At 42.7% G+C, this 27321-nt stretch overlaps 1 protein-coding gene across 1 annotated transcript in view; it reads left to right on the plus strand.

Moving 5' to 3' along the window:
* Window positions 1-7562: 7562 nt before the first annotated feature.
* Window positions 7563-27321, plus strand: part of LOC142101885 (uncharacterized) — a 61246-nt gene continuing 41487 nt past the window's right edge. Inside the window, exons 1-14 of the mRNA XM_075186314.1 lie at window positions 7563-7633; window positions 8346-8516; window positions 11798-11902; window positions 12492-12638; window positions 14043-14447; window positions 17555-17783; window positions 18964-19160; window positions 19958-20158; window positions 20591-20775; window positions 22255-22510; window positions 23085-23239; window positions 25106-25218; window positions 26367-26497; window positions 26575-26796. Coding sequence (XP_075042415.1) covers window positions 7567-7633; window positions 8346-8516; window positions 11798-11902; window positions 12492-12638; window positions 14043-14447; window positions 17555-17783; window positions 18964-19160; window positions 19958-20158; window positions 20591-20775; window positions 22255-22510; window positions 23085-23239; window positions 25106-25218; window positions 26367-26497; window positions 26575-26796 — 2584 coding nt within the window. The 5' untranslated portion in view covers window positions 7563-7566. The remainder of the gene's footprint in view (window positions 7634-8345; window positions 8517-11797; window positions 11903-12491; window positions 12639-14042; window positions 14448-17554; window positions 17784-18963; window positions 19161-19957; window positions 20159-20590; window positions 20776-22254; window positions 22511-23084; window positions 23240-25105; window positions 25219-26366; window positions 26498-26574; window positions 26797-27321) is intronic.

A 27321-nucleotide genomic window follows, 5' to 3' on the forward strand; every position in this document is an offset into this window, starting at 1 on the left:
GCACAAGTAGTTTTAGAAGGTTTACGGTGGCGGCAAGCGTCGGTTGGAGATGACAGAGATAAGCGCAAGATCAGGTAAACGGTACTAAGGAAGTATAGATTGTAAGCTCTCTGGGTCAGTGCCACTTATCCTCAAGTACAGCATATTTTAGATCAAATCCACCTGTCTGATTCAATAGTACATGATGATTAGTTAGACAATAAATATTAATATTTGACCATTTGGACCTTCCCATACATCGCTGTAACGGGGGTCACTCTGAACCACACCCACGGTTCTTAAAGTTCACCTGCACCTACACACGCAGGAGGCAGCCATTTTGTATGCTTCCTATCTGTAATCAGGGCCTGGGGACAGCAGGGCGGCCATTTTGCCCCCTGGGCTGGTCCCATAGTGGGTTACTTTGGGCTGGGTCATCTACATTTTATTCCCCTTTAAAATGTTCCTAATAGGCTGCTAAGCCGAGACTCACCCCCTCCCCCCCCCCCCCCCCTCGGGCTGAAATCTGTCAGCCGGTATGCGGGGGGAGGGGCTTAACAAATCACATCATTTTGGCGGGGCTAAGATGACACGATATTTGCGTCATTAAGCCCCGCCCCCCAACTTATCTATTGTGGGGGCGAGGACCAGGAGGTTGCCCTGCTCTCCCGGGAGGTCTCCCAGAAATGTGGGAGTCTCCCGGACATTCCGGGAGAGTAGGCAACTGTGCATAAAGAAAAGCAGCTAATGAATCTCTAGAGACTGAAGTGTCTTTTACGTTCCTGTCTCCATTACTGAAGTCCTGTTGTCTTACCCGTCAGTCTTTGATTAAATCTTGGTCTCCATGAAAATGGCCACCTCCATAGGCATCAATACATGGACATAGGACACAATTTCTGAACGGTGTCATCATGCCACAGATGGCGAAGCCAACCACGTCTTGTACTGGCTCAGCATCAGGGAGAATGCCAGACTCTTCAGGGAGTAACGGAGATCACCCCTATTTCAGGGAGTCTCCCTGACATTCAGGGAGAGTTGGCAAGTATGTCATTACACACTATGACAAACACGTCTAACAATACAGCAGGAAGGTGCTAGGGGGCGGAGGGCCGCCTGTCACCTGTCACCGTCCTACGTGTATACGCGACAGGTGCAGGTTAAATAAGACACAGTTATTTGATGTTTATATCCAATGAGTGGAGCAGACACAGATCCTTCGGATCAAAGTGCTGTTTTTCTTTGCTGCAGTCTGTTTACCACAGGTTTTTTTTATGACATATGACATTTGTGAGCGATGTAAAGGTAACACAACAACTGCATGTCAGCATTAGGGCCGTTGCTTGGTCTGATCTCCAGCTTTGCTGTGTACGTTTCCAGCAGATATCAGCCGAGTGTTACCAGGATACTGACAAGTGACTGCAGTCAATCAACGTTAGTCACGTAGCAGAGACTAGCTGGGGTAAGTGACAGCCACAGACTTCCTGATACCACAGAGTCCCTGATACAAGAGACAGGGCCGTCACAAGGGCTGTGCGAGAGGGGCGGGCTCCCAGAGCACAGCGCTGGAGGCGGGGCCCAGTTTATGAATATTTTAGGTTCATTTAGTTAAAATTGAGGGCAGCAGTTTTCCTTCTCGTCCCAGGCGCTAAAATTTTAAGTTACGGCTCTGACAAGAGCAAATTATAAGACGGTTACATTGCGGTAACTTCCGTCATAAACTGAAATATATCTGTTACCTTCTTAACCCCCTTCCTACTCCACCCAAATCGGGTTACGTTGGAGCCTATTGCGTTATCCATCCTTTGCCATCTGGAACTGAGCACCGGGATAGTTTATTGTTCCAAAAATACAAGTTTCTTTATATAAAATACTTATAAATTTATATGTAAACATCTAAGGAACGTTTTAGACCTAAAGAAGGTAGGACTGTGATCGTGGGGGATGCAGTTTTGCCTAAGCACACCAGCCAACCAGCCTGAGGACATTAGTTTGCACTTAGATTTCCGAGGGCTTATTGCTATAATTATTATTTATAAAGTGGCGATGTATAACACAGATCGCTACATCGAGGGGGTCATGATATATGTCAATAACATACAATTACATACAGAAGGTAAAGACGGCTCTGCCCTGATGAGCTTGCACTCTAATAAGTGCAGGGAAGACATGATACACAAGATAGCGCAATCAGACACCACTAATAAAGCCTCCATTGGCGACGGTCAGGTCCATACTGCTAACAGTGGCGAGGGGAGGTTGTAACGAGCCGAGAGAGCGGTCGGTAGAGATGTGACACCAAAATAAGAGAGAAAAAACGACTCACATAGGATTCTTTGTAATCATTTTGGGTTCAATGTCACATAGAAAAACAATATAAAAATGTAAAAAAAAAAATATATAGAGGATAGAGCGAAAAAACAAATAATTTATTGTATTATATATTTCCCCCCTCCAGCCTATCAGTTATCCTAAATCATCTTTAATCATTGTCTCTCAGACGCCAGATTATCAGCTATGGCACACGTGTAATTTAACCACTGCCAGCGGTCAACTTCACGGAGTTTCACTTTTCCAGCTGAGTTGAGTGCGCCCTCTTGTCACTTTTACTAGGCACCTAGCTCTCTCTCTCTTCCTCTCTCTCTCCATCTCTCTCTCTCGCTCTCTCTCTCTCTCTCTCCATCTCTTCCTTCTGTGTTTTTCAGCTATAGCTTTATATATTCATTGCCACATGGCGAGCTGTGTTTTACAACTGAGCAGCAAAAAAGTACTGAGCTTCCTGATCTATACTAGAGGCAACGAAGGAAACTGGCAAGTTAAAGTCATCCATTGAGTGTAAGTTGCAAGAGGGCTCATCCAAGACAATCAATGAACTTTGCCTGAATGCAAACAACCCCTTTAAAGCTGGGGTAGGACATATCGGTGGCAGGGGCAACTTTTGAGCAACAAGTGTTGACGATTGAACATCAAAGTACAGATTTTAGAAACGTTAATCCTCCGAAAATATGGGGGCCTCCGTCTCGTTAATTCCCTCACAGAGCTGGTCAATCACGATGCATTTATAGTTCCATAGAAGCAGGATCAGCATTAACATGAAGACCAAGATGACTCCTATCACCAACGTCCCGTTCCTTCTATAGATGGTGATCACGTTTGCTGGCCGAGGATAAGGAAACGTCTCGTTCGCTGTAGCTGGGGGCCAGGAGCAGAGCTGCGGCTGGGAGACACATTGCTTTATATCTCCAACCAGAAAGATCTTGGATTCCATCGTAGCAAAAACTGTATTCAGCACCAGTCTGAGCTACATCGGTCTTCTTCCTCCAGCTGTAGGATCTGCAGAGATAAGGACATGTAGAAATTTAAGGAGACCAGTCTGGTGTTAGGGACAACGTCAGTCACCATCGTACAGTCAAATGTTTTTTGTTAAAGTGTATCGGAGAGCATCATGGGATTAACTTGATCATGATGACTGGTGATTTAAAGACCCCCCATGGATTTAAGTGAGCAATTAATAGGTAAATGAGGGTACTTGTTGGGGAGTCTTTTTTTTTTTAATAAAGGACTCTGGATCTGATTCAGTTTCGGACGTAATCTGAACGCAATTTGCTTTTAAACAAATACCGAAAGTAACTTGTGCGTACATAGGCCTGTATTCAAATATAAGTGGATCTCAATATATGTTGGCTATTCGTTGATTGCACCATGCATAAGTGCAATATAAAGTCCCATTAGAACGCATACGAAAATAATTTTGTAATAAACAAATGAACAACTCTTAATTAGTGCTATAATCATTAGTAAAAAAAAAATGTACATTTTTTTTTATTATTTTTGTCTCAATTTTTTTTGCAACAGAAAATACATAAATCAGGATTTTCTTCATTCATACTCTACATACAATGCATTTTTATAGTCTATCTTCATTGCATGCACAAGTTCAGCGCTATCTAGCGCACAGGTATGTGTAGTTTTTGATACAAAGACGATGCCGTGACATTCATCACTATCAGTCGGCGCTTAATGGAAACATATATTGAGTTCCACTTGTATTTGAATATGGTCGGAACTCAAGTGCTCAAGTTCCGTGCTCTTATATGAAGTGCAGGTTGCGTTCGCTGATAAATCAGGACCATCGTGTTAAGAGAGCTATAACCAGGGGCAAACGCAGGATTTGTAGAGGGGGAAGTTTCCACACCACGCCACCAGTGGGCGTGACCAGCATGCATGGGGGCGTGGCTATAATATTAGACAGTGCTTGGCTGCTCTCCAACTCTTCCTATCCCCATAATATACATGAGCAATGCTGCGTGCACTATTGTTAGGTGCACACAGCTCTCTCTTTTCAAGCAGAGCCGTGTGAAGCGGGAGCAGGGTCCAGTCACCTCAATTATACAGTGCCTTAGGCTTGGAGGGGGGTTTCCATGCACTAGGAACCTCCCCCCCCCTCGGTTTGCCTATGATAACGGTCCGAAATGTGTAGGACCCAAGGACACAGTGTCACTACATGTGACACTAGCGGCATATCCTTAACAAGGGAAATATGTATCAAATGCATCACAAACAAAATAAATTGTAATGAACCAAATCTCATTTACAATATGTAACTATAAAACAATTCCCCTATACCAACCTCCTTCACCCTCTTTATTTACTCACCTATCTCTGGCACCGTTGGCAGCTTGATGTAAAAAATCCTGGTCCTCATAAAATAAAAAATAATAGACCAGGTCCACTAAGAGCTCTCGTAGAGGTTCTGCCGTTATATTTATATCTAGGGGGTTTCCCCGCGCTCTGCGGTCAGGGTGAGGTAATCCCCGGGTACACAGTCGCTAGAGCAACGACTATCCAGAGCGATTAGGGTCACTTATCACGCTGGAGCTGTCATTGTCCTCGTCTGACATGCCCGGTTTTAGTTTCAGTTCCATTGTGAGTACAAACATTTTTTTTTTAAATAGAATAGTGACTGCACACTCGGTGGTCACTGCGTTAGGTACATCCGTATTCCTGCTGGTTAATGCAATCACGTGGCAGCAACTCAATGCATTAAAGCATGCAGAAGTGGTCAAGAGGTTCAGTTGTTGTTGAGACCAAACATCAGAACGAGGAAGAAATGTGATTTAAGTGACTTTGACCTGGGTTAGAGGACAATGGCCGGCCTGGTTCCAGCTGACAGGAAGGTGACAGAATCTCAAATAACAATGGATGGTATACAGAAGAGCGTCTCTGGATGCCCAGCATGTCAAGCCTATATATATATATATATATATATATATATATATATATATATATATATATATATATAGTAACATCAATGTTTATTTTATAAAGATCCTGGTTAAAATAAGAATTGTTATTATTTAATAAATAGTTTTATTTGTGTCCAGTATTTGTACAACACTTATTAATATACATTACATTCCTCAGACACTGTACAACATCTGAGCTAATCACTGTTCCATTCTATTGTATTTTAAATATTATTAATCAACAAAAATTAAACAAACTAACGACAGGTGCTGAGATTTACATCCATCATACAGACCTCAGGGGGTAAATGTATCAAGCTGTGAGTTTCTGGCAGGTTTGAAAAGTGGAGATGTTGCCTATAGCAACCAATCAGATTCTAGAAATCATTTATTTAGTACATTCTACTAAATGGCAGCTAGAATCTGATTGGTTGCTATAGGCAACATCTCCACTTTTCAAACCTGCCAGAAACTCACAGCTTGATACATTTAGCTCCTAAAGATGGTAAGAGATATTACTATGCAAATCTGTACATAGAGAATACTGAGAAATTAATCAAGTTCAAGAACGCATTATGGCATATAAAATATATAGTTTCAAACCTCCTATAAGGCTGATTCCAAACATCAAGTGATTTTTTTTTTAATCTGCTGCCCCATCATCATGATCATCTATTTATATAGCGCCACTAATTCCGCAGCGCTGTACAGAGAACTCACTCACATCAGTCCCTGCCTCATTGGAGCTTACAGTCTAAATCCCCTAACATACACAGAGAGAGAGAGAGAGACTAAGGGCTAGATTTACTAAGCTGCGGGTTTGAAAAAGTGGGGATGTTGCCTATAGCAACCAATAAGATTCTAGCTTTCAATTATTTAGTACCTTCTACAAAATGACAGCTAGAATCTGATTGGTTGCTATAGGCAACATCCCCACTTTTTCAAACCCGCAGCTTAGTAAATCTAGCCCTAAGTGCATTTTAATAGCAGTGGGAAGAAACAGGAGCACCCAGAGGAAACCCACACAAACTCCACACAGAAAAGGCCATAGTCGGGAATCGAACTCATGACCCCAGTGCTGTGAGGCAGAAGTGCTAACCACTGAGCCACCATGCTGCCTATACCAATAAGGGTTTAGGACAGGATTTCACAAGCTCAGTCCTCACGGCACCCTAACAGTGCAGGTTTTCCAGGTGACCAGTGATATAATTACACCACCTGTGGATCTGTTACAATGTATCAGTCACTAACGAATACACCTGTGCTCCAGCCAGGAGAGATGGAAACCCTGCACTGTTAGGAGCTGTTGGGTGTATTTCCCACCCGGATGAATGCATGTAGAGATGGAGTTACTCGTTGTCCTACCTGATTTCCCACGTGCAGCCAGTAAGTGTCAGGAGATACTGTGCTGCTCTAGTCACAGAAGAGGAGTATTTATTTTACAGATAAGAGCCCTCCCCTCTGTTCCCTGAAGGAGACTCACAAATAACAGTTTCCCTGTCATCAGGATAAATGCACACGCTCAGTATAGTGGAAGTCATTTCACTTTCAATTTTTATTTTCCCAGAGATTATAAGTAAATATTTAGACTGTTTTTAAGGCAAACAAAGACTACAATGTAACCAAGTTCGCTACACACCTCATGATAGGTACTATACAAAGTTTCCTACAGATTGATCCGCTTTGTATAGTGCTTAGATCACCAGCTCAGTAGTCAAGTGTCCTAGAGCCGGACCAATTTCTGCCCCCCCCCCCCCCCCCTTGGGCTTAGCCCCACATCAGGGGGTAAATGTATCAAGCTGAGAGTTTTCCGACGGGTTTGAAAAGTGGAGATGCTGCCTATAGCAACCAATCAGATTCTAGCTGTCATTTTGCAGAATGTACTATAAATAAATGATAGCTAGAATCTGATTGGTTTTTCAAACCCACCGGAAAACTCTCAGCTTGATACATTTACCCCATGGAGTGGGGGGGAGGTAATCCAGCCTATCTAGGGGGATAAATTGGCATATCGTTCCTAGGATACGCCTCTGTGCATTCATTACTGTATATGATCAGAGATATATATAAGCGATTGTCCGATTCACTTGCTGTGGTTCCAAAGCACAAAAACTGTTTATTAAGATGCGAGGGGATCACATACTTAAAACAAACAGATTTTACAACAATAATCAGAAGTTTAACAGAACAAAATTAAATAACACCAAGACCAGCCTGCGAGAATGTTAAGCGCATTATTGTTACATCGTTGCCAACATTTCATTCTTAAATAACGGTTTATGCAATTATGTTGTAGTGAATAATCGGTAACTGTTCCATTTGTGTTTGTGCTCCTAGAGTCAGGATGAAGACGGACTGGTCTCCGGAACGTCTGATTGTTGCGCTAAAACTGCTCTGCGCCCTAAACCTCGGTAATGGGCTCACTGTGAGGATTCCGATTGGGCTGATTATAATGTACCATACGCTAGCTGTAAATTATAAGGATATTAGAATCCACCGTTCATGCCATATAAAAACCACGAGGCTTTATATAGATATAATACACTCGTAGCCGCCCCCCTCTCGCCTTCCACACCAGGCTAATACACAGTAGGTAAAAACGAACTTGACCTTAATTTAAAATTCGGCGTCTTCGGAACGTAAGTGTGAACAAGCTCTACGAAGGGCGAAGGCGTGAACGTGGAGGGGGCTGTGGAACCTGTGCCGGTCACTGTCCAAACTTGCTTATCCTCAAATTTATTTTTTCAATCCGGTTGGTTTAGGTTGGTTAGATGACTGTACACACTTCCACGTTCGTCCGACATCGTTCCATCGTTGACCGTGATTTTTAGAGGTTTATAAAACCAAATCAACAGATGCCATGTGTTTTGGTACAGCAAAACATGATCTGGGGGCGTACACACTAATGCAATATCTGACCCAACGGGCGCGATCATGTGATTGTATAAGTGTGTACCCAACCTTAGAGGAGGTTGGGGGAGAGATCAAGGTTTTCTTCTCTGGTCCTTTAAATAATGTATAATCTGGGACTCGGCACAAAACATTAAATTATTCTGAACTTATATTTTATTGTTTCCTAGATACATTTTTTTTTTTTTTTATACCTGTGATTTCTCCTTGCAGTTTCCACCAGTGTCACCAGCAAGCAGACCATATTCCGTTCCAAGTGTTATAGCTTTTACTTCCCCTCCGGAGCGGACACAAAGACATGGCCCCAAGCGTCCGAGGCTTGCCGCAGTTCTGGAGGGTCTCTGACCAGTGTGGACGACAACAAGGAGAACATGTTTCTTGCAGGTGATTCTTGTCCCCAGCAAAAATTTAACACTAGAGCACAGGGCTGTCCCACGGCCTGCAGGACAAGACCTAGCTCAGTGTTGGCTAACTTGTGACACTCCAGGTGTTGTGAAACTACAAGTCCCAGCATACCCTTCCAGCAATAAGCTGCTATATAATGGCAAATCATGTTAGGACTTGTAGTTCCACAACACCTGGAGTGTCACAGGTTAGCCAACACTGAGGTAGCTGGTCACTAGAGGAGGAGGTCACTTGGGGGTTAGTTTATCAGACAGCGAAATGAAAATAGGTTCTCACATCACCCTACACATCAAACTGATTACTCCAATATCACCCCCAGGTTTTGCAAGCAAAGTTTCCCCCTTTAGTGTGTGGAAGAGCGTAATTAACAAGTATTACCGCAGTACTGGGCGGTGGGGAAGTTTATTTAACAAGTATTAATAGAGTTATCAGAACAAAAGTATTTAAACAAAATGCTGCACTCTTAGAATAAATCATCTCCACAGCATCCGTCACCCAGAGTGGGTGTGAGATATATATTGTGTGTTTCTTTACTTGATATGTTTCCTAGAACTTCCTCCTGTTATCTCAATAATAAGAAATATTTTTAGTCTGTGTTTTGATTGCAAGCTATTTGCATTGCTGGTATTCAGGAGCTTGAACTATATTTGACTATTTCCCTTGGACAAAAAAATGTATTTTACTGAAGATAAGGATGCATGGAAAATTACAATGTGAATTATGGAGATAATAATGTGTTTAAAATTTTAATTGCAATATATATATAAATATAATATATATATATATATATATATATATATATATATATGTGTGTGTGTGTATAAATATGTGCATATATATATATATACAAGTTAACCCGTGCATGATACTCATGCATTCTAGTCAAATCAAGCTACTTAAGGTGTTAAAAAGGTTCTTGTCATGCATTTGGGGCTAGGCCAGGCCTCCTCAGGGGAAGAGCGTTACTTCCCGACGCAAGCGCCCTTTTTTAACGTGGTTTTGTCCACATGTCACCACCTCATCATTCTTCTCCATCACCTCATCTTTATCGCCACATCTATCCAGATGTCTATCCAGACACAAGGATCTCTCTCAGCGGTCCTGAGTATCACACTCCTCTCACTCTGTCACCCCCGGCAACCCCCAACCACTCCCAACTGTCACCCCCGGCAACCCCCAACCACTCCCCACTGTCACCCCCGGCAACCACCAACCACTCCCAACTGTCACCCCCGGCAACCACCAACCACTCCCCACTGTCACCCCCGGCAACCACCAACCACTCCCCACTGTCACCCCTGGCAACCACCAACCACTCCCCACTGTCACCCCCAGCAACCACCAACCACTCCCCACTGTCACCCCCGGCAACCACCAACCACTCCCAACTGTCACTTCTCCTTCAAGAAATATATATATATTTTTTTTTTTAAATCTTTATAAACACTTTTAACAATTAACAAATTAAATTAACAAATTAAAAACATCTTAGTATACCAAATTTCAGCCCTTTCTGAATTTTTTTTTTACACACACACTAAGGGCTAGATTTACTAAGCTGCGTGTTTGAAAAAGTGGGGATGTTGCCTATAGCAACCAATCAGATTCTAGCTTTCATTTATTTAGTGCTTTCTACAAAATAACAGCTAGAATCTGATTGGTTGCTATAGGCAACATCCCCACTTTTTCAAACACGCAGCTTAGTAAATCTAGCCCTAAGAATTTAGTAGGTAAGTGTATAACTCCGCCCAGCAGGTGGCGCTGCAGCTTGGTTTTATTTTTTCCACACACACACAGACAGACTAACACACGCCACTAGACATTTATATTATAGATATTATATATATATATCTATATATATATATATATATATATATATATATATATATATATATATAACCCTCAATATTCTTCAGTTGTATATCGTCACTCATTATTATATGTTTCTGATACTTTTACCTATAGGGGTGTATTGTAGAGACATACATTAGTTACTTCTATACTTATTGTGACTGTAGAATAGATTTAGACTTTCATAAAATGAAATGTGGAGATGTTGCCCATAGCAACCAATCAGATATCATTTTCTAGCATGTACCAAATAAATGACAGCTGGACTCTGATTGGTTGCTATGGGCAACACTTCCACATTTCCATTTTAGATGGTTTGACAAATCTACCCCTATATATGATGATAGTAGCCCATATGGGTGCATATTAAGGTAAATATGACAGAAAGAGTGGGACATTCCCACTTTGTCCTCCATATCTGCCTCCTCTGGGTCACTGTGAGCGGCCATCTTGGTAGCGCCCCCAGATAAGGGGTTGTGGAGGATCTACTCATGGTAATAAGATTACTCATTACCCTCTGGCATGTTGGTCTCATCCTTCCCTATTTATGAGCAAAGCTGCATTATATGTAATAATGAAATATTGGTAATGCGCCGTACTGCGACTATATCTACATTAGTACACAGACTGCAATTAGTAATTGTGTTACGTGAGTGTATGAGCACAGTGCAAAATGCTGTTTTGTGATGTCCCCAACCTGCATTTGCCCAAATGTGAACATTATTATGGGCAAACGCATGGATTTAAGGACCAAGATGGCAGCACTTGTAGAAGTGTGTCTTCTAATGGGAGGTTCTAAACTAATAGGGGGCACTTTTTGCCGAGTCTGGGATGTGTGCATCAATGTCCCTTCTTATGCACCCGCATGCAAACACAAGATTCAGGGGGTCGTGCCCGGTTTTTTCTGAGCCCCAATTTTTCTCCCAGCAAAAGGAATTAATTTTTTTTTTACCTTACGGTTGCACTTGTACGACTAAGCCCATTTGTACTTTGAACAATAAAATTAAAGTTGATTGTTTATTTTAGCGCCATTTTTACTGGGATCCCAAGACACATTTTCCAGGTGAATCCACAAATATAGGCACACCCTTTTATTGGGGCAGTTCCCACCAGAGCATGATTAAGAACCTGGAAAATATTGTTTCCCCCCCGCACTCCCTCTGCTTGTCAAAAAAGAACACATAAAAATGGGCTAGTGTAATCCAAGCCCATCATTGTCCACTGGGCCCTAGGTGGAAGCTTAAGCTGTCTAATGCATAATCCAGCTCTGGTTATAAGGCTCAAAAAGTGGGCGTGTAAAATTTTGTAAATAAGCCTTACTGTATCCAATAGATACAACATGTGACTATAGATGTCTCCTATAGATGCATAATGGCATATTATATATAATGATATTCTGTCTCTTATAGACGCGTACCCTGAAGACAACTGGTACATGTGGCTCGGACTTCAGTACCGTACAAGCTGGAAGTGGACTGATGGGTCATCTTCTAATTTCTTTGCCTGGCAGGACCGTACGTGATATATACATATAGGGCCTGATGCGGAGTTGGACGTACAGCTGTTTGCATAGCGGAAATGGCGATTTTTTTTTTTTGCTGTGCATGACAACAGGGAGAGCGCACACGTAAACGCACATGCAGAGTTGCACGCATCTGACACGTGCCCCTCCTTACTACTGGAGCGGTTAAACCTGGGAGGTAGTCGATCGGTCTAACATAGGCCAATTAAAGTAAGGGTACGTTCACGCAAATGCGGCTTACGCAGACCGTCACAGTGGCGGGTATGCACCTGTCAGGATCGTAATTTCTGAAAGAATATTAGTCAGTATTTCCATTTTTATACATGTAATTTACAAAGCGCACAGGGCTTCCATGTCTTTCAGGAATGGCTTTCGTTGTACATTTTATTGACATTTCTTATTTCTTAATATGTGGTCATATTTAAGCCAAACTTATTATGACCCCCAGTAAGACTTAAATTTTGCAGACCTCCGTCCAGCTGGGGCGGTAAGTAAGATTTTTAGAAACTTTAAAGTGATAATTGCTGATAATAACAGTACCGACCGGTGTAATTTGTAACACTGTGCTTATTTCATTATAGGGGGCGCTGTATTGAATTTGAACGGATATTGTGGGGCTATTTATCTGTCGTCCAGTGACCCCCGTCGCCACGGTTTGTGGTTCAGCCAAAGTTGTATTACTACATCCCCAACCAGCCCCACCGGCTTCATCTGCAAGTCTGATATAAGTATGCTCCCTATGTCATTGGCTACCAACTGGGCATTGTGTGAATGAGACCGGTATATTGGTTTTATATTGGTATACCGGCTGTAGGTTGGTAGGTGGTGGCTCCGGGATCCCAGGCTCTATACTTGTAAAGTTTTACCTGTTAGTGTTTTCACTTGTAACTTTGTACCCCAAGTGTGTGCATGGTAAGAGGGGATATTAAAGGGGTGGGCTTGGTTGTGGTCCGAGGACCAGGTCTTTAGGAGAATCTACCAATGACCGGGGCATTATGTTAAGTTGTCTCACTGGAAAACTGAGGTCAACATGACTACCACAAATGACATTAATAAAAAACAAAGGATGTGAAATGCCCCATGGCAGAGCCCATTTTAATAGATGGCACCATGTGGTTGAGACCAATAGAGAGATCCACCACCAGAAATTGGTGGCGAGATCTGAGAATTTAAACTGCCCTCTCCAATACCTTGAAAGGAATTTTAAAAAAAATCCTAACTCTATAAATCTTACCCTAGCCTGGTAAAGGATGAGGATACGGCTAGTGTTCGAGTCCAGTATAAGTTGACGCCATTTGGCATAGCCATAACCTTGTCTAGTGGTCGATCGGAGTGCGCCAATCCAAACATGGACAACTGGTACGTTGATAGAGTTGCAGTCGTGAGATATGTTGGCCAGAGCTTTAAGTGGGAGGCTAGCGAGAGCCATGCAGAGATATCAGTACATTGGGGGGCAGGGTGGGACTGACAGGCGTGCCAAACCTGAGACTATCAATACTTGCTGCATAGAGGCCAACAGATTAGGCTAAACGATAGAGCCAGTAAGCCTTTCTATACTTTCACCCACAGAGCTGAAGACAACGAGCTCTAGCCTGGATAAACTCTAACTTAGAAGTATGTGTATGGGACCACCTACACCATCCACCGGTGTAAGAGGGGAAACACAAAACATATAATTATGTTAAATCAGGACTGCACCACTACCAGACTACGGCCAAAAGACATGGATGCAAAAAATGTATAAGCATACCTGGAATAATATATAGTGACATCTAGTCCTGCTGTTAGCAATGCACACTAGGGGGTAAATGTATCAAGCTGAGAGTTTTCCGGAGGGTTTGGAAAGCCAATCAGATTCTAGCTATCATTTATTTAGTGCATTCTACAAAATGACAGCTAGAATCTGATTGGTTGCTATAGGCAACATCTCCACTTTTCAAACCCACCGGAAAACTCACAGCTTGATACATTTACCCCTAGGTATGTATTTGTGTAGAATCCACGTAGGCTCCAGCCTAAGGAGGCCGGAATGTAGGTGAGGCACTGGGATCTACTGTAATTTCATATCTGTAACAGTTTAATATTTGTTTTCACTTCATGATTCGTAATCTCTAAACTCACATCTCTCCTAGACGTTTGCCAACCAGATGCCACCACCCATCTCCAGATGATGGGGGGGTTCGGCCCATCTTCCTCCCTTGACATTGTCCTGTCGGTCCCAATGGATTCTATCTGCAGAATTGTGCTTAAAGAGACAAAGGAGTCGTCTCCGACTTTCCTGATAACACTTAACAGCAGCAGAACGCGGGTCACCGGCAACGCCTCGTCCTGGTTCGGGGGTCTCCAAGAAAGCGGTCTGACCCCCATCCAGGTTTACCACACTGAGTTTACATGGGGGATGCTGATATCCCCATCTGGAGTGACAAGTTATATTAATTATCAAGAACATCTCACGATCCCGGGGAACCAAGTGTCTTACTTTCAGCCTGTGAATGTCATTGAAATCGCTGGGGGAAGAGTTACTGAGGCCACCTTAGGTGAGGAATTCATGTGTCAGTTGTGTTTAACAGGTTGTCTTGATATGAGCTATGTCTATAATTAACTAGTAAGGTTTCCAGCTCACTGCTATTACATATTATATACATATATCTTAGAGTCTCCAGGGACTAGATTTTTTTGGGGAGGTTGAGGCAATAATACTATTTGTTTTGAAGACACCGGCATTAAAAAAAAAAAAGCTAATTTATTTAATAAATATTTCTTTCAATGGTCCCCTCTTTTAATGCCATCCTGATATGGGGTTATCACTGACAGTAACTCCATTCATATATAGAGCGAAGCAAAAACAAATCTTTGTGATGGCGAAAATTGGAAGCTCATTCTTGTCCTCTGCATTTACCTATTCACTATACCAGTGGTTCCCAAACTTTTGCAGTTCACGGCACCCTTAGAGTCTCCAAATTTTTTCAAGGCACCCCTCCAAAATAATTACTGAGCAGTCCTGTTTTAGAAGTAGTTGGGTCAAAAAATTGTAATAGGTATTTAGGTCACGACAAAAATACTTATTTAGTTGTATGCAAAAATGCCCCTCTGCATCCAGAGACACTGCCCCCTCTGCATCCAGGGACACTGCCCCCTCTGCATCCAGGGACACTGCCCCCTCTGCATCCAGACACTCTGCCCCCTTTGTATCCAGGCACTCTGCCCCCTCTGCATCCAGGCACTCTGCCCCCTCTGTCACGCTGTCCCCTCCTCTGCCCTCTGTCACGCTATTCCCCCTCCTCTGCCCTCTCTCACGCTGCCCCCTCTGCCCTCTGTCACGCTGTCCCCCTCCTCTGCCCTCTGTCACGCTGTCCCCTCCTCTGCCCTCTGTCACACTATTCCCCCTCCTCTGCCCTCTCACGCTGCACCCTCTGCCCTCTGTCACGCTGTCCCCCTCCTCTGCCCTCTGTCACGCTGTCCCCTCCTCTGCCCTCTGTCACCTCCTTTGCCCTCTGCCACGCTGTCCCCCTCCTCTACCCCCAGGCACGCTGCCCCCTCTGCAGCCCTCTGTCACGCTGCCCCATCTGCAGCCCTCTGTCACGCTGCCCCCTCTGGTCCACGCTGTCCCCCTCCGCTGTCACACTGTCCCCCTCTGCTTCCCACTGTCCCCCTCCGCTGCCACACTGTCCTTCTCCGCTGTCACACTGTCCCCCTCTGCTGCCTGCTGTCCCCCTCTGCTGCCACCTGTCCCCCTCCGCTGCCAAACTGTCCCCCTCCGCTGCCACACTGTCCCCCTCTACTGCCACACTGTCCCCCTCCGCTGTCACACTGTCCCCCTCTGCTGCCTGCTGTCCCCCTCTGCTGCCACCTGTCCCCCTCTGCTGCCACACTGTCCCCCTCCGCTGCCACACTGTCCCCCTCCGGTACCACCATCCTTTTCACTCTGCCCCACGCCAGACATAAAAAAAAGAGAAGACAGAAACTTACCAATCAGCGCGTCGCCGGGACCCAGCAGCCTCCTCTCTCCCGCAGCTGTCACTGAATATAGACGTCAGTGACAGCTGCGGGAGAGAGGAGGCTGCTGGGTCCCGGCGCCGCGCTGATTGGTAAGTTTCTGTCTTCTCTTTTTTTATGTCTGGCTCGCGGCACCCCAGTGACAGCGCCGCGGCACCCCTGGGAGCCGTGGCGCACACTTTGGGAACCGCCGCACTATACAATAAGACATTCTCCGAGTGATCAACATTGCCCTCTGCTGGGAGACACAATTATTGGCTGAATTACAGAATAGAATCACAGACAGTACTGGAAACAGAATTGCTACATTGTGACACCTCCTCCCAACATGACTTCTTGTACTCTGTACAAAATACTTTGCTGATATTGATCCCATTTATTTTCTAATAGCAGTAACTAAATAACCACATACTTGCCAATTCTCCCTGAATGTCAGAGGGACTCCCTGAACTAGGGGTGATCTCCCTCACTCCCTGAAGAGTCTGGCATTCTCCCTGATGCTGAGCCAGTACAAGACGTGGTAGACTTCGCCATCTGTGGCATGATGACACAGTTCAGAAATTGTGTCCTATGTCCATGTATTGATGCCTATGAAGGTGGCCATTTTCATGGAGACCAAGATATAATCAAAGACTGACAGGTAAGACAACATGACTTCAGTAATGGAGCCAGAAATGTAAAAGACACTTCAGTCTCTAGAGATTCATTAGCTGCTTTTCTTTAACGCATAGTTGCCTACTCTCCCGGAATGTCCGGGAGACTCCCGCATTTCTGGGAGACCTCCCTGGAGAGCAGGGCAACCTCCCGGTTCTCGCCCCCGTAATAGATAAGTGGTAGGGGGTGGTGCTTAATGACGCAAATATTGCATCATCTTAGCCCCGCCCACTGCTGTAGTTGCCCAAAATTGTGACAATCGTTTAGGGGGCGATGCCAAAATAATGCAATTTGTGAAGCCCCGCCCCCGCATGCTCACCTTCCCCCGGGATCTCCCTGAAGCCAACGAGGAAAAGTTGGCAAGTGTGAATAACCAATGTGATGCTGAATGCAGAATGCTCCTCACTCTGCACTCTAATGCAATTCCTGTTGTAGGATGATATATTTAAATGAGCTTCATAGAGGTGGAGACTGTAAATTTTAGGGGGATGTTCCTGATTCAGGGGGATCTCAGAACCTTTTTTCCCTTACAACTGATTTGCTTTTGCCCCAACCAGATACACTTCATTCATATGGACGGCAGTGCAAGAAAAGTGCTCTAAAAATCGTGAAGGCACGAGGATGATTTGTACTAATGTTTGCACGCTTCTGTTGTTCTGTGATTATCCTCAATTTGTGCTGTGGGGTGAGGTCATTCTAGAGAACCTGTTCGACTCTGCTTTTTCCACTTATTTTCCAATGACAACAACCTTGTTTGCATTCATTTATTGTTGTCAAAAATCGCCTCTAATACCAGATGATTGTTTCAGCTCAGTTTTTTGCTGTTGGAAATTAAGCTGGAAAATTCGAATCGCGATTTCCCTGCAGAAAAAGAATGGATTCTGAGAATTACATCCCGTATACAGAACAAGAGAATTAGATTTTCCACCTCTTATGTGATAAAATGGTGGATAGGGTGAGATACCGGTGATCTTTCAGCTGTATTTCCTCACAGGTTATCTTGGTTCCTTCGATATGCGCTTACCGGCTGGTCCGTCTAACTACCTACGCCTGGACGGGGCCATCCAAACCTACCTGACCAGTTTCACCCTGGCTGTGTGGATCAAAAGCACGGAGAGTACGAACAAAATGATGTGTGTCTGTACTTATTCGTTGAAATCCCGGCCAGCAGAGCTTGCACTCTTTACGCTGTCGCCCACAGGGCTCTCACTCCAGGTTAAAGGGTGAGTTAGATTATTTGTACAAGTTGTATAGAAATAAAATATCTACAGTCCGGGGTAGGTGGAAGCCATGTTGTAGCTGAATTAATATTCATAATATAAAATACAACCTATCAATTCACTGGAGATGGTTAAGAAATTTCAAACTGGTTGAAAAAGTGATTGAATCTCAGCGGTTTAAGGGTCACAAACAGTTTTCGGGGCCATACTCAATATAGGCGGAATAATATTTTGTATCTGAAGTTCAAGTTCCGCCATTAGTGTTGGAAGTTAACCCTTTATGTTAAAATAACAATTTTAAATACTAAAAAAGTGATTTAACATTTGTTATTTATCTAATAAGGAGACATTGCTGTGCTGGTGGTTTGTATTTCCCTGTTAATTTTTAAGGTTTGCCCTATGCTTTGGAAAACAGTTAAGATGTAACAATTAAAGTTTTGCCATATGGGGACCGTCTCACCCCTGGTCAATCCATTTTGCAAATAGTCAAACCTGTTCTTCTTTGTTTAAATTAAGCTCATATATATTTTTTTAAAATCCATCTAAAGTTCAAGAATTTTAAGTCAAATTTTAAAAACTTTACATCCAATTCGATGAACCGGTTCAAGAAACAGTTTACACAGTTTCCAGCATCTCTGCAATTCGCTACCAAGCAAAATACCCTTAGAAATAATAACAAAGGATTATCATGTTACATGACCAAATCACAATGTCATTTACCATGGTAACCTCACAACCTGTCCACAAAGATGAACTCTATCCACCCTGTCTGTTAACCAGACCTGGGGGTAAATGTATCAAGCTGAGAGTTTTCCGGCGGGTTTGAAAAGTGGAGATGTTGCCTATAGCAACCAATCAGATTCTAGCTGTCATTTTGTAGAATGTACTAAATAAATGATAGCTGGAATCTGATTGGTTTTTCAAACTCGCCGGAAAAATCTCAGCTTGATATATTTACCCTTTGGAATTTACTGTAGACCTTGCCCTTACATTAACTTATCTTGTCCTTTCTTTACCTTACCTTATCTTACCTTTACAGACCCTTCTTGCGAAGCCTGTTCCCTCCTTAGGTTGATACGACAGCTATAGTGCTGGGGGTGTTATATATGATCGGCTGTATTTTAATAGAACGGAACCAGTCTACTGAGAGTCGTTACCCTTTAACTCTTGTCATTGTCTACAGAACAGTCATGATAAATGTGACAGAGGGGTCGCTACTAGATGGGAGGTGGCACCACATGGCTCTGACAGCCCCCCCATATTCAGTATTTATTGACGGTTTTCCGTTGAGCCCGGTATACGTCAACGCCCCTGAGTTTGAGAAGATTGGGGTCCCGCCCGGAGGGTCACTTGTTGTGGGACAGTTTGAAACTGAGAAAGGTGAGGAATTATGGTTTTACTTTTTTTCTATTTTCAACGTTATTAAGTCAGTTATGAAAATTGGTGCATAGGAAAAAAGATGCTGTAATGCCTAACAGCCAATCAGGCATTTCAATTTCTAAACTGACAATCTGGTTGTGATGGGTTGCAGCAATCTTTGTCTGTGCAACAATTTTTATAAGTATATTAAAAGGACGGCGATACCTGAAAGTAGCAGCTGTTACCGATTTCGTTATTTTAAATCAGGCAAATGAATCCCCCAGGATTGTGTTATATTATTCAGGCTCCATAAGTGGCTGCCACAATCTATGCTGTGAACGTAGAGTTATTTGTGTTATTAATGTAGACGCTGATACAGATATTTGTAAATAACGTTTATGTTTGTGACCAAATATTTTCAAGGGCGGGGAAATGTTTCAGATGCTTTTTATATGTTTTTTATGCGATTGGACATATACAAACTAATATATGTCCTGTTAAAAGTGAATCATGGCAAATGCAAAGTTTGGATTCCCCAGTCAACAATCCTGGACCTCCACTGTAGTCCCAGCACTGTAAGCTGCAATAGACCCAGGACTGTCAATCATTAGTTCATCATCATAGCTTCTTGTTTAGTTAGTGGAACCCGTAGAGCATTGGGTTATCATATCTGGGCTCTGATCGTGGTTTCTGATATATTAAATTCTTCTACTGCTGTTTTCGGACTTGCAATAAAATGAAAATTAATTAGGTCACCCATTTAATGTGCAATGGTAAAGGCTTTAATTCATATATCCATCTTTCTGTACGATCTACAGGTGACTTCCAGACCAGTGATTCTTTCACGGGTGACATCAGTGAACTAAACATTTGGGACCACGTCCTTTCCCCCACCGACCTTAAACTTGTAGCCTCCACCAAGGTGAAGTGGAAATACCCAGGAAACCTCGTCAGCTGGATGTCGTTGATGGACAAAAAGTACGGAGCCGTCCAGATGATTTCTCCGGGAGCAAAAAATGGTGACCAATGAGATGAAGAGAGAATATTTTTAGTCTTTTGTTCTCTGATTCTAATAATATAATCTACAGACGACGACCCCAGTATTAAAAGTATTATGCAATCTGCCAACAAGTTCATTTCTGGGCAGGCCCAGAGTAGTGGTGAGGCCACACGTGCTCCTGCCTAGGGCAGCAGAGATTAAGGGGCTCCATTCAATGTTCAACTTTTTAATTTATTTTGTAACAAATATATTGTATTTTATAAACTGACTATGAAGCAGGACGGAGCTGGAGGCCGCAAGTGAAGGCTCGGAGGTCCGCATGTGGCTCTAGAACCGCCAATTGACTATCACTGGGGTCTAGTTGGACTATAGACAGTGATGAGGGGTACCGATCATCAACATCTGACCCGTTGCTGTCTTCTTCTTGTCTCACTCTTCTCTTCCCCTCCAGATGCACCGTTCATGTGGTCCGGGTCGCTGTATTCTATAAGTGCCTCCGCCTATTTGTGTGTCAACGCCTCCACTCAGAAGCTATACATGGAGTCAACGCTGACAAAGTGCATCAATAACTCCTTCTGGGCCCAACAAGAGAACGGGAGGCTCCGCAACATCATGATTCCCGCCTCTTGCGTCACGGTAAACGCTTCCATATTACCAGTGATTATGGGATCTCTCTGCAATCTTGGCAGAGGAAGAGATATCAGATAAACAGCGCCTACTGCTGTATGACGCTGGTAGTGCAGTCAAAGAGAATTCCTGTAAGAATTTACTTGCAGGAACTGTTTTTCATTAAGAACTGCAGATATTTAGTATGTGATATTCTGTATAATATATCAATATATATCTGTCATGAAGTAGTTTGTAGCACAACAATGTTCCACAGTTATTTAAAGACTTTAATAATCTAATAATCTCTAAAATATTAGAATAAAATGTAAAAAGAATGTTCACCAAATACAGAACAAGAGTATTAATAAACTAAAACTACTATGGGCTCCAAACTCCACTTACTGTTTTATATCTGAGCACCCACTGGAATTATCATAATAATCTACTCTGGATAATTTATACATCAAGGGAGGTAGATTTATCAAAGTTTAAAAAAAAATAGGTGTTGCCCCTAGCAACCAATCAGATTCTAGCTCTCATTCATCTTGTGCATTCTACAAAATGATGACTAGAATCTGATTGGTTGCCAGTGGCAACATCTCCACTTTTTAGAAGCTTTAGTAAACAGACCCCTAAGTGTACTCTTTGCCAAACTGTGGAGAGCAGGTCTGTTACTCACACTCCCTTATAAGAGCTTTCAAGAATACACGCCTTTCCTGTTTTGTAAGAAAACACAACGTCATTTCTTAAATTCATTTACAGACTAATGTTTCAACATGTGTAGTTTATTTTTTCAAGCTTTTACAGGAAGATAATCATTTAGCATTTTGTTTATTTTTCTGTATTTTTACTTACTATTTGGTTTGCTGTGTGAGTATATACAGCGGGGTGTTTTTCAGTCTGTTCATACCACATTTGGAGCCATTTATAAGCCCATGTAAATGTATGAAAATAAAATAGATCAGCTTAGGCTCTATATATAAACCACATGAACTTTCCATTAATCGTCTACCTGGAATTATTTTTTAACTAGGCATAAAAATATGAACAGTGTTTCCTGTAATTATAAACGAATTGCTATATCGACAAGTGTTTAAGCTGCGTTTACCTTTGCATGCAGTGTTAGACGAGTTACCAATCAGGGGCCTGAGTCATTACGGAGAGCAAAGCAAAACAATGAGTAACTTTGCACCTGGGCAAAACCATGTTGCATTGGAGGGGGAGGTAAATTTAAAATGTGGGGACAGATTTATACTTGGGGTAGGGCATGTCCTAGATCAACTTTAAATTTCAGTGTAAGAATAAAGCTATCAAGTATTTGTGTGCTAGATGGAAAAACAGCCGGTATTTAACTTATGTGCAAAATAATAAACTAATTTGCACCCCTTGCATTGTAACATGGTTTGTCCCGGAGAAAACTTACTCCTTTCTTTACCTTACTTTCCTTAATGTCTCAGGCCCCATGATTAAATGAGGCCCCATAAATGGGATTTGAAACCAAAATAGCAAATCGTACTTCCTGGCTCTGTTCTAGACATTGAGGCATCCCGTCTGCTTCTCTTCACGCTCCAGGTTGTCAATGTAAACATGGTGCGGATGACTGCAGATTGTACGGAGAGCTCACTGAGCACTTTTCGGATGCTCAGAGACGGGCGTATTCAGAACTTGAACTCCGGGTTCTGTCTGACATATTCAAGGTCCTCCAAGATAGTCGAACTACAGAAATGTTCCCAGGCTTCTGTGTCCGTGTCACTGCTGGAAGGTACTGAGGGAAATGTTGTGAAGTACCGTATTTCAACCCAAAGGCTGAAGTGATTTATAATGGGCCTGACAGAGGGTGGTCCCTTGTTAATACATTATCTAGTAGGGGACAAAAAGTAAATAATATTTGGTAGTAAACAAAACCTGTTTGGTTCTCCCTTTGTCCTACAGAGGCAGCTTTTTGGTAAGCCCCTCCTCTGTCCTGCAGAGCCACTCCCTCTGCGCCCTATCCTGATGTGATTGAGGAGCGAACGTGGTCTCCACAGGCTTCAATGCATAGAGAGGGTGTGACCTCACAATTTGGGAGTGGTTTGGAAAGGTCTGGCCAAGCTCTGCGTTGATTGGTGTCTTGGATGCAGAAAAAGTGCATAGTTATATGGAATATATATAGAATATTGATTAATGGCCCGGCTGCTACATATCCAGTATGGTGGAGTCACATTCAGAGAAACACAGATACCACCACCGCCTTTTATATCAATAAATTGACAATGAGTAATGAGGGATGGGAGGTGGATTGGACACATTCCTAAGGTTGGGACAGGTCCATTTTATATTAATCATTTTATACGCAGATGCCGATTGTCCCAAAGCCGATGCCTGGAAGCAGTGGAAGAATCGATGTATCTACATCGAGCCTCACCGATCCCTCAGCTGGCAGGAGGCCAGGAACGTTTGCCAGAAGTTTGAAGGTTCCGATCTTGTTACATTGTACAATCAGGACAAGTTGGTCAGTAGACAGGGACTCAATGTGGCCAATGCACTGTATATATGACTATGTATCTATGTAAGTCTGACCATGTATCTATATATGTACAACTATTTACGTATGACTATGTATATATGTATGTCTTTATATCTACGTATATCTATGTATCTATTGTGACAAAGAGGGCTATTCGACAAACCTCTCCTGCATAGGGTTACATAAAATCCCAAAGTGTCTGCAGGTACAGGCTGCAGACGGGGGGTTTCATTCTGGCAGAATGAGTCTCCTAGGTCGAACATACACAGGTGGGGGACAGGGTCTAATAAGGTAATTAGACTAAAAGGAATGGGTTTATTATATTTAAACCTATATTGTTATACAAGTTAACCCGTGCATGATACTCATGCATTCTAGTCAAATCAAGCTACTTAAGGTGTTAAAAAGGTTCTTGTCATGCATTTGGGTCTAGCCCAGGCCTCCTCAGGAGAAGAGCGTTACTTCCCAACGCAAGCGCCCTTTTTTAACGTGGTTAAAATGAAAAATGTTTGCTCCCCGGGGCGATGTTAGGGCGGGGCGATTTAGGCCCCACCCCCTTTCCGACTTCTGAGGCTGCCGGGGGCTGCACAGTATGTGCAGGTCCGCTCGGCAGTGACAGGCAGGGACAGTGTGCTGCCCGGCTGCTCTGATTGTGTTTAAAACACAGCAGCACACTGTCACTGACAAACGGACCTGCACATACTGTGCAGCCGTCGGCAGCAAAACCCTGCTAGGGGGGGGGGCGATTGCCCCGATCGCACCCCCCTGGATCCGCCACTGTTCATGAGGTAAAATTACCTCACGAAAATGAGTTTGACCCCTCAACTCGTCAATAATGTCAGTATACCAAATTTCAGCCCTTTTTGAGGGTTTTTTCCACACACACTAAGAATTTAGTAGGTCAGTTAACCCGTGCATGATACTCATGCATTCTAGTCAAATCAAGCTACTTAAGGTGTTAAAAAGGTTCTTGTCATGCATTTGGGCCATAGCCCAGGCCTCAACCACCAACCACTCCCCACTGTCACCCCCGGCAACCACCAACCACTCCCAACTGTCACTTCTCCTTCAAGAAATATATATATATTTTTTTTAAATCTTTATAAACACTTTTAACAATTAACAAATTAAATTAACAAATTAAAAACATCTTAGTATACCAAATTTCAGCCCTTTCTGAATTTTTTTTTCCACACACACTAAGAATTTAGTAGGTCAGTGTATAACTCCGCCCAGCACGTGGCGCTGCAGCTTGGTTTTATTTTTTCCACACACACACAGACAGACTAACACACGCCACTAGACATTTATATTATAGATTGTGTGGGGCAACCGATGCCAGTTAGTTGACCGGTGACTAGGCTGGAGGTCTGTGTCAGAACTAGGGTCCCCTGCTGTCATCCTGACAAAAGTGTATTGTGTTATTGGTGATGTGAACAATAACAACACAATTATTTAAGAAAGAAATTGTCGGTCATCTGCTGGGTGTCAGCATCACGCTATATATGTATGACTATGTATCTATGTATGTATGACTATTTATGTATGACTATATGTACGTTAGACTGTGTATGTAGGTTACACTATATCTATGTATGTACAGCTATAATCAGTATGTACGTCTATGTATCTATGTACGTACGTACGTACGTACGTACGTACGTACGTACGACGAAAAGCCCTATCGCCCTTTGATAAATGTAATTCAAACATCTACATCTGATGGGCTTCGACCTATTGTAACCCAAATACATTTAATTTTCCTACAGTTCCATTAAAAAACAATCGGATCTTAAGATCGCATTTTATAGTGTACTTTATGGCCATAATAAGATTGGTTTCTGTATATAGAACTGGCTGAAATCCTACATCAGGAGAAGCAGCTGGATTGGTCTCAACGATATTGAAAGTGAGGGAGATCGAGTATGGGCAAATGGGTCCCCGTTAAACCCAACTCTATACAAGTAAGACAAGAACTGATGTTGTGGGGTCTGTTGTGTGTCTGTGTGCACTGTAAGATTAAACTGGGATTGTTTTTTGGTTCTACACGTTTTGTCTGTCTTTTGATTTTATTTACATTTATTATATTGCTTTTGTTATTATGATGCAAAAATACATGTGTTTAAAAAATAAAATACTATGTTATTATACTTTGATTTTTTCTTTTATGGATAATAAGATGACAACAAGGATGTAGGGCCTGAGTCATTAAGGAGAGCAAAGCCTAAAAAAGTAACTTTGCACCTGGGCAAAACCATGTTGCATTGGAGGGGGAGGTAAATTTTAAAATGTGGGGACAGATTTATAGTTGGGATAGGGCATGTCCTAGATCACCTTTAAATTTCAGTGTAAGAATAAAGCTGTCATGTATGTGTGCGCTAGATGGAAAAACAGACAGTATTTAACTTATGTGCAAAATAACAAACTAATTTGTTCCCCTTGCATTGTAACATGGTTTGTCCCGGAGAATATTTACTCCTTTTTTTCCCTTACTTTTCTTAATGACTCGTATTGTCCCCATCGCTGTGCCTTAAATTAGAAGGCCTGCATCAAATATTCTTTAAACAGATGTCTCTTTTGTGGTTTCAGACGTTTATTGCAGTCATACAATGAAACTGTATTATGTTTTAATTAAAATGATTATTATATTATGTTATCCTAATTCACACTGATTACATTCTCCCGGGAGGGGAGGTCCAAAAAGAAGACAATATGCTGTTATCTCTTAGATCTGGAATGTTTTCTCCAAACTAGCCAATCAAATTGGCTCTGGCGTTTTTCTTCCTATGGCAGAGAAATTACATTGTAAGCTCCACTGGGGCCAGAGTCTGTTGTGCCTCAATGAAATAAACTGTACAACTAAAAGGTTAATAATACTAATAAATATAGTACAATAATAACTGGTTGCACACTTCCATATGCAACATCATTGCTGGCTCAAAATTTTGCTACGAGACATTAATACATAATACTTTTATAGGGCAAAGAATCGTTATTGTCTTAATTGAGGTTAATATTAAGAATTATTTGAAACATTGCTGGTAAATGGTCACTACTATTTCAGCAAAATTCTAAATGAATGAAATATTGAAATCTCCCTGTATTATTTTAGGCTGATCTTGTTTGCCTCCAGCACTGACCGGCACCGATATGACTGCGTATCGATACAGCCAGGTGGATTCTGGGCAGACAACGACTGCTCCCGTCAGCTGGGACTGGTGTGCGAATCACCAGCAAGAACTGGTACATTTATCAGCCTATGGGCCATTCATCTCTGATGACAAATATACTGCAGTAACTTTCTTCTCTTATATTTACAGAGACGTATATTGCGCTGAAGGGCAAATACTATTATGGGGCTTTGTCCACCGAAGTCACGTACTCGAACCTTAAAGAGGCCCAGCAGTATTGTGCAACACTTGGCTCAGGGTGCTCTGCTGTAGTAACAATGCTCGGGGTCCACTACTTGTATTTTGGGCATCATTTTGCAAATCTGGAAGACCCAGAAATAGACAGTGGTGCAGTTACATATATAAAATCACGTAGGTATCTGGAACTACTATGAGGCATGTGGCGGGAGATGGAAACAGACATTGGTGGGGTGGTAGTATTAGACATTGGTGGGGTGGTAGTATTATACATTGGTGGGGAGGGAGTATTAGACATTGGTGGGGAGGTAGTATTAGACATTGGTGGGGTGGTAGTATTAGACATTGGTGGGGTGGTAGTATTATACATTGGTGGGGAGGGAGTATTAGACATTGCTGGGGAGGTAGTATTAGACATTGGTGGGGAGGTAGTATTAGACATTGGTGGGGTGGTAGTATTAGACATTGGTGGGGTGGTAGTATTATACATTGGTGGGGAGGGAGTATTAGACATTGCTGGGGAGGTAGTATTAGACATTGGTGGGGAGGTAGTATTAGACATTGGTGGGGTGGTAGTATTAGACATTGGTGGGGTGGTAGTATTATACATTGGTGGGGAGGGAGTATTAGACATTGGTGGGGAGGTAGTATTAGACATTGGTGGGGTGGTAGTATTAGACATTGGTGGGGTGGTAGTAT

This window comes from Mixophyes fleayi, chromosome 9 (genome assembly GCF_038048845.1).
Source record: "Mixophyes fleayi isolate aMixFle1 chromosome 9, aMixFle1.hap1, whole genome shotgun sequence".
Lineage (NCBI taxonomy): Eukaryota > Metazoa > Chordata > Amphibia > Anura > Limnodynastidae > Mixophyes > Mixophyes fleayi.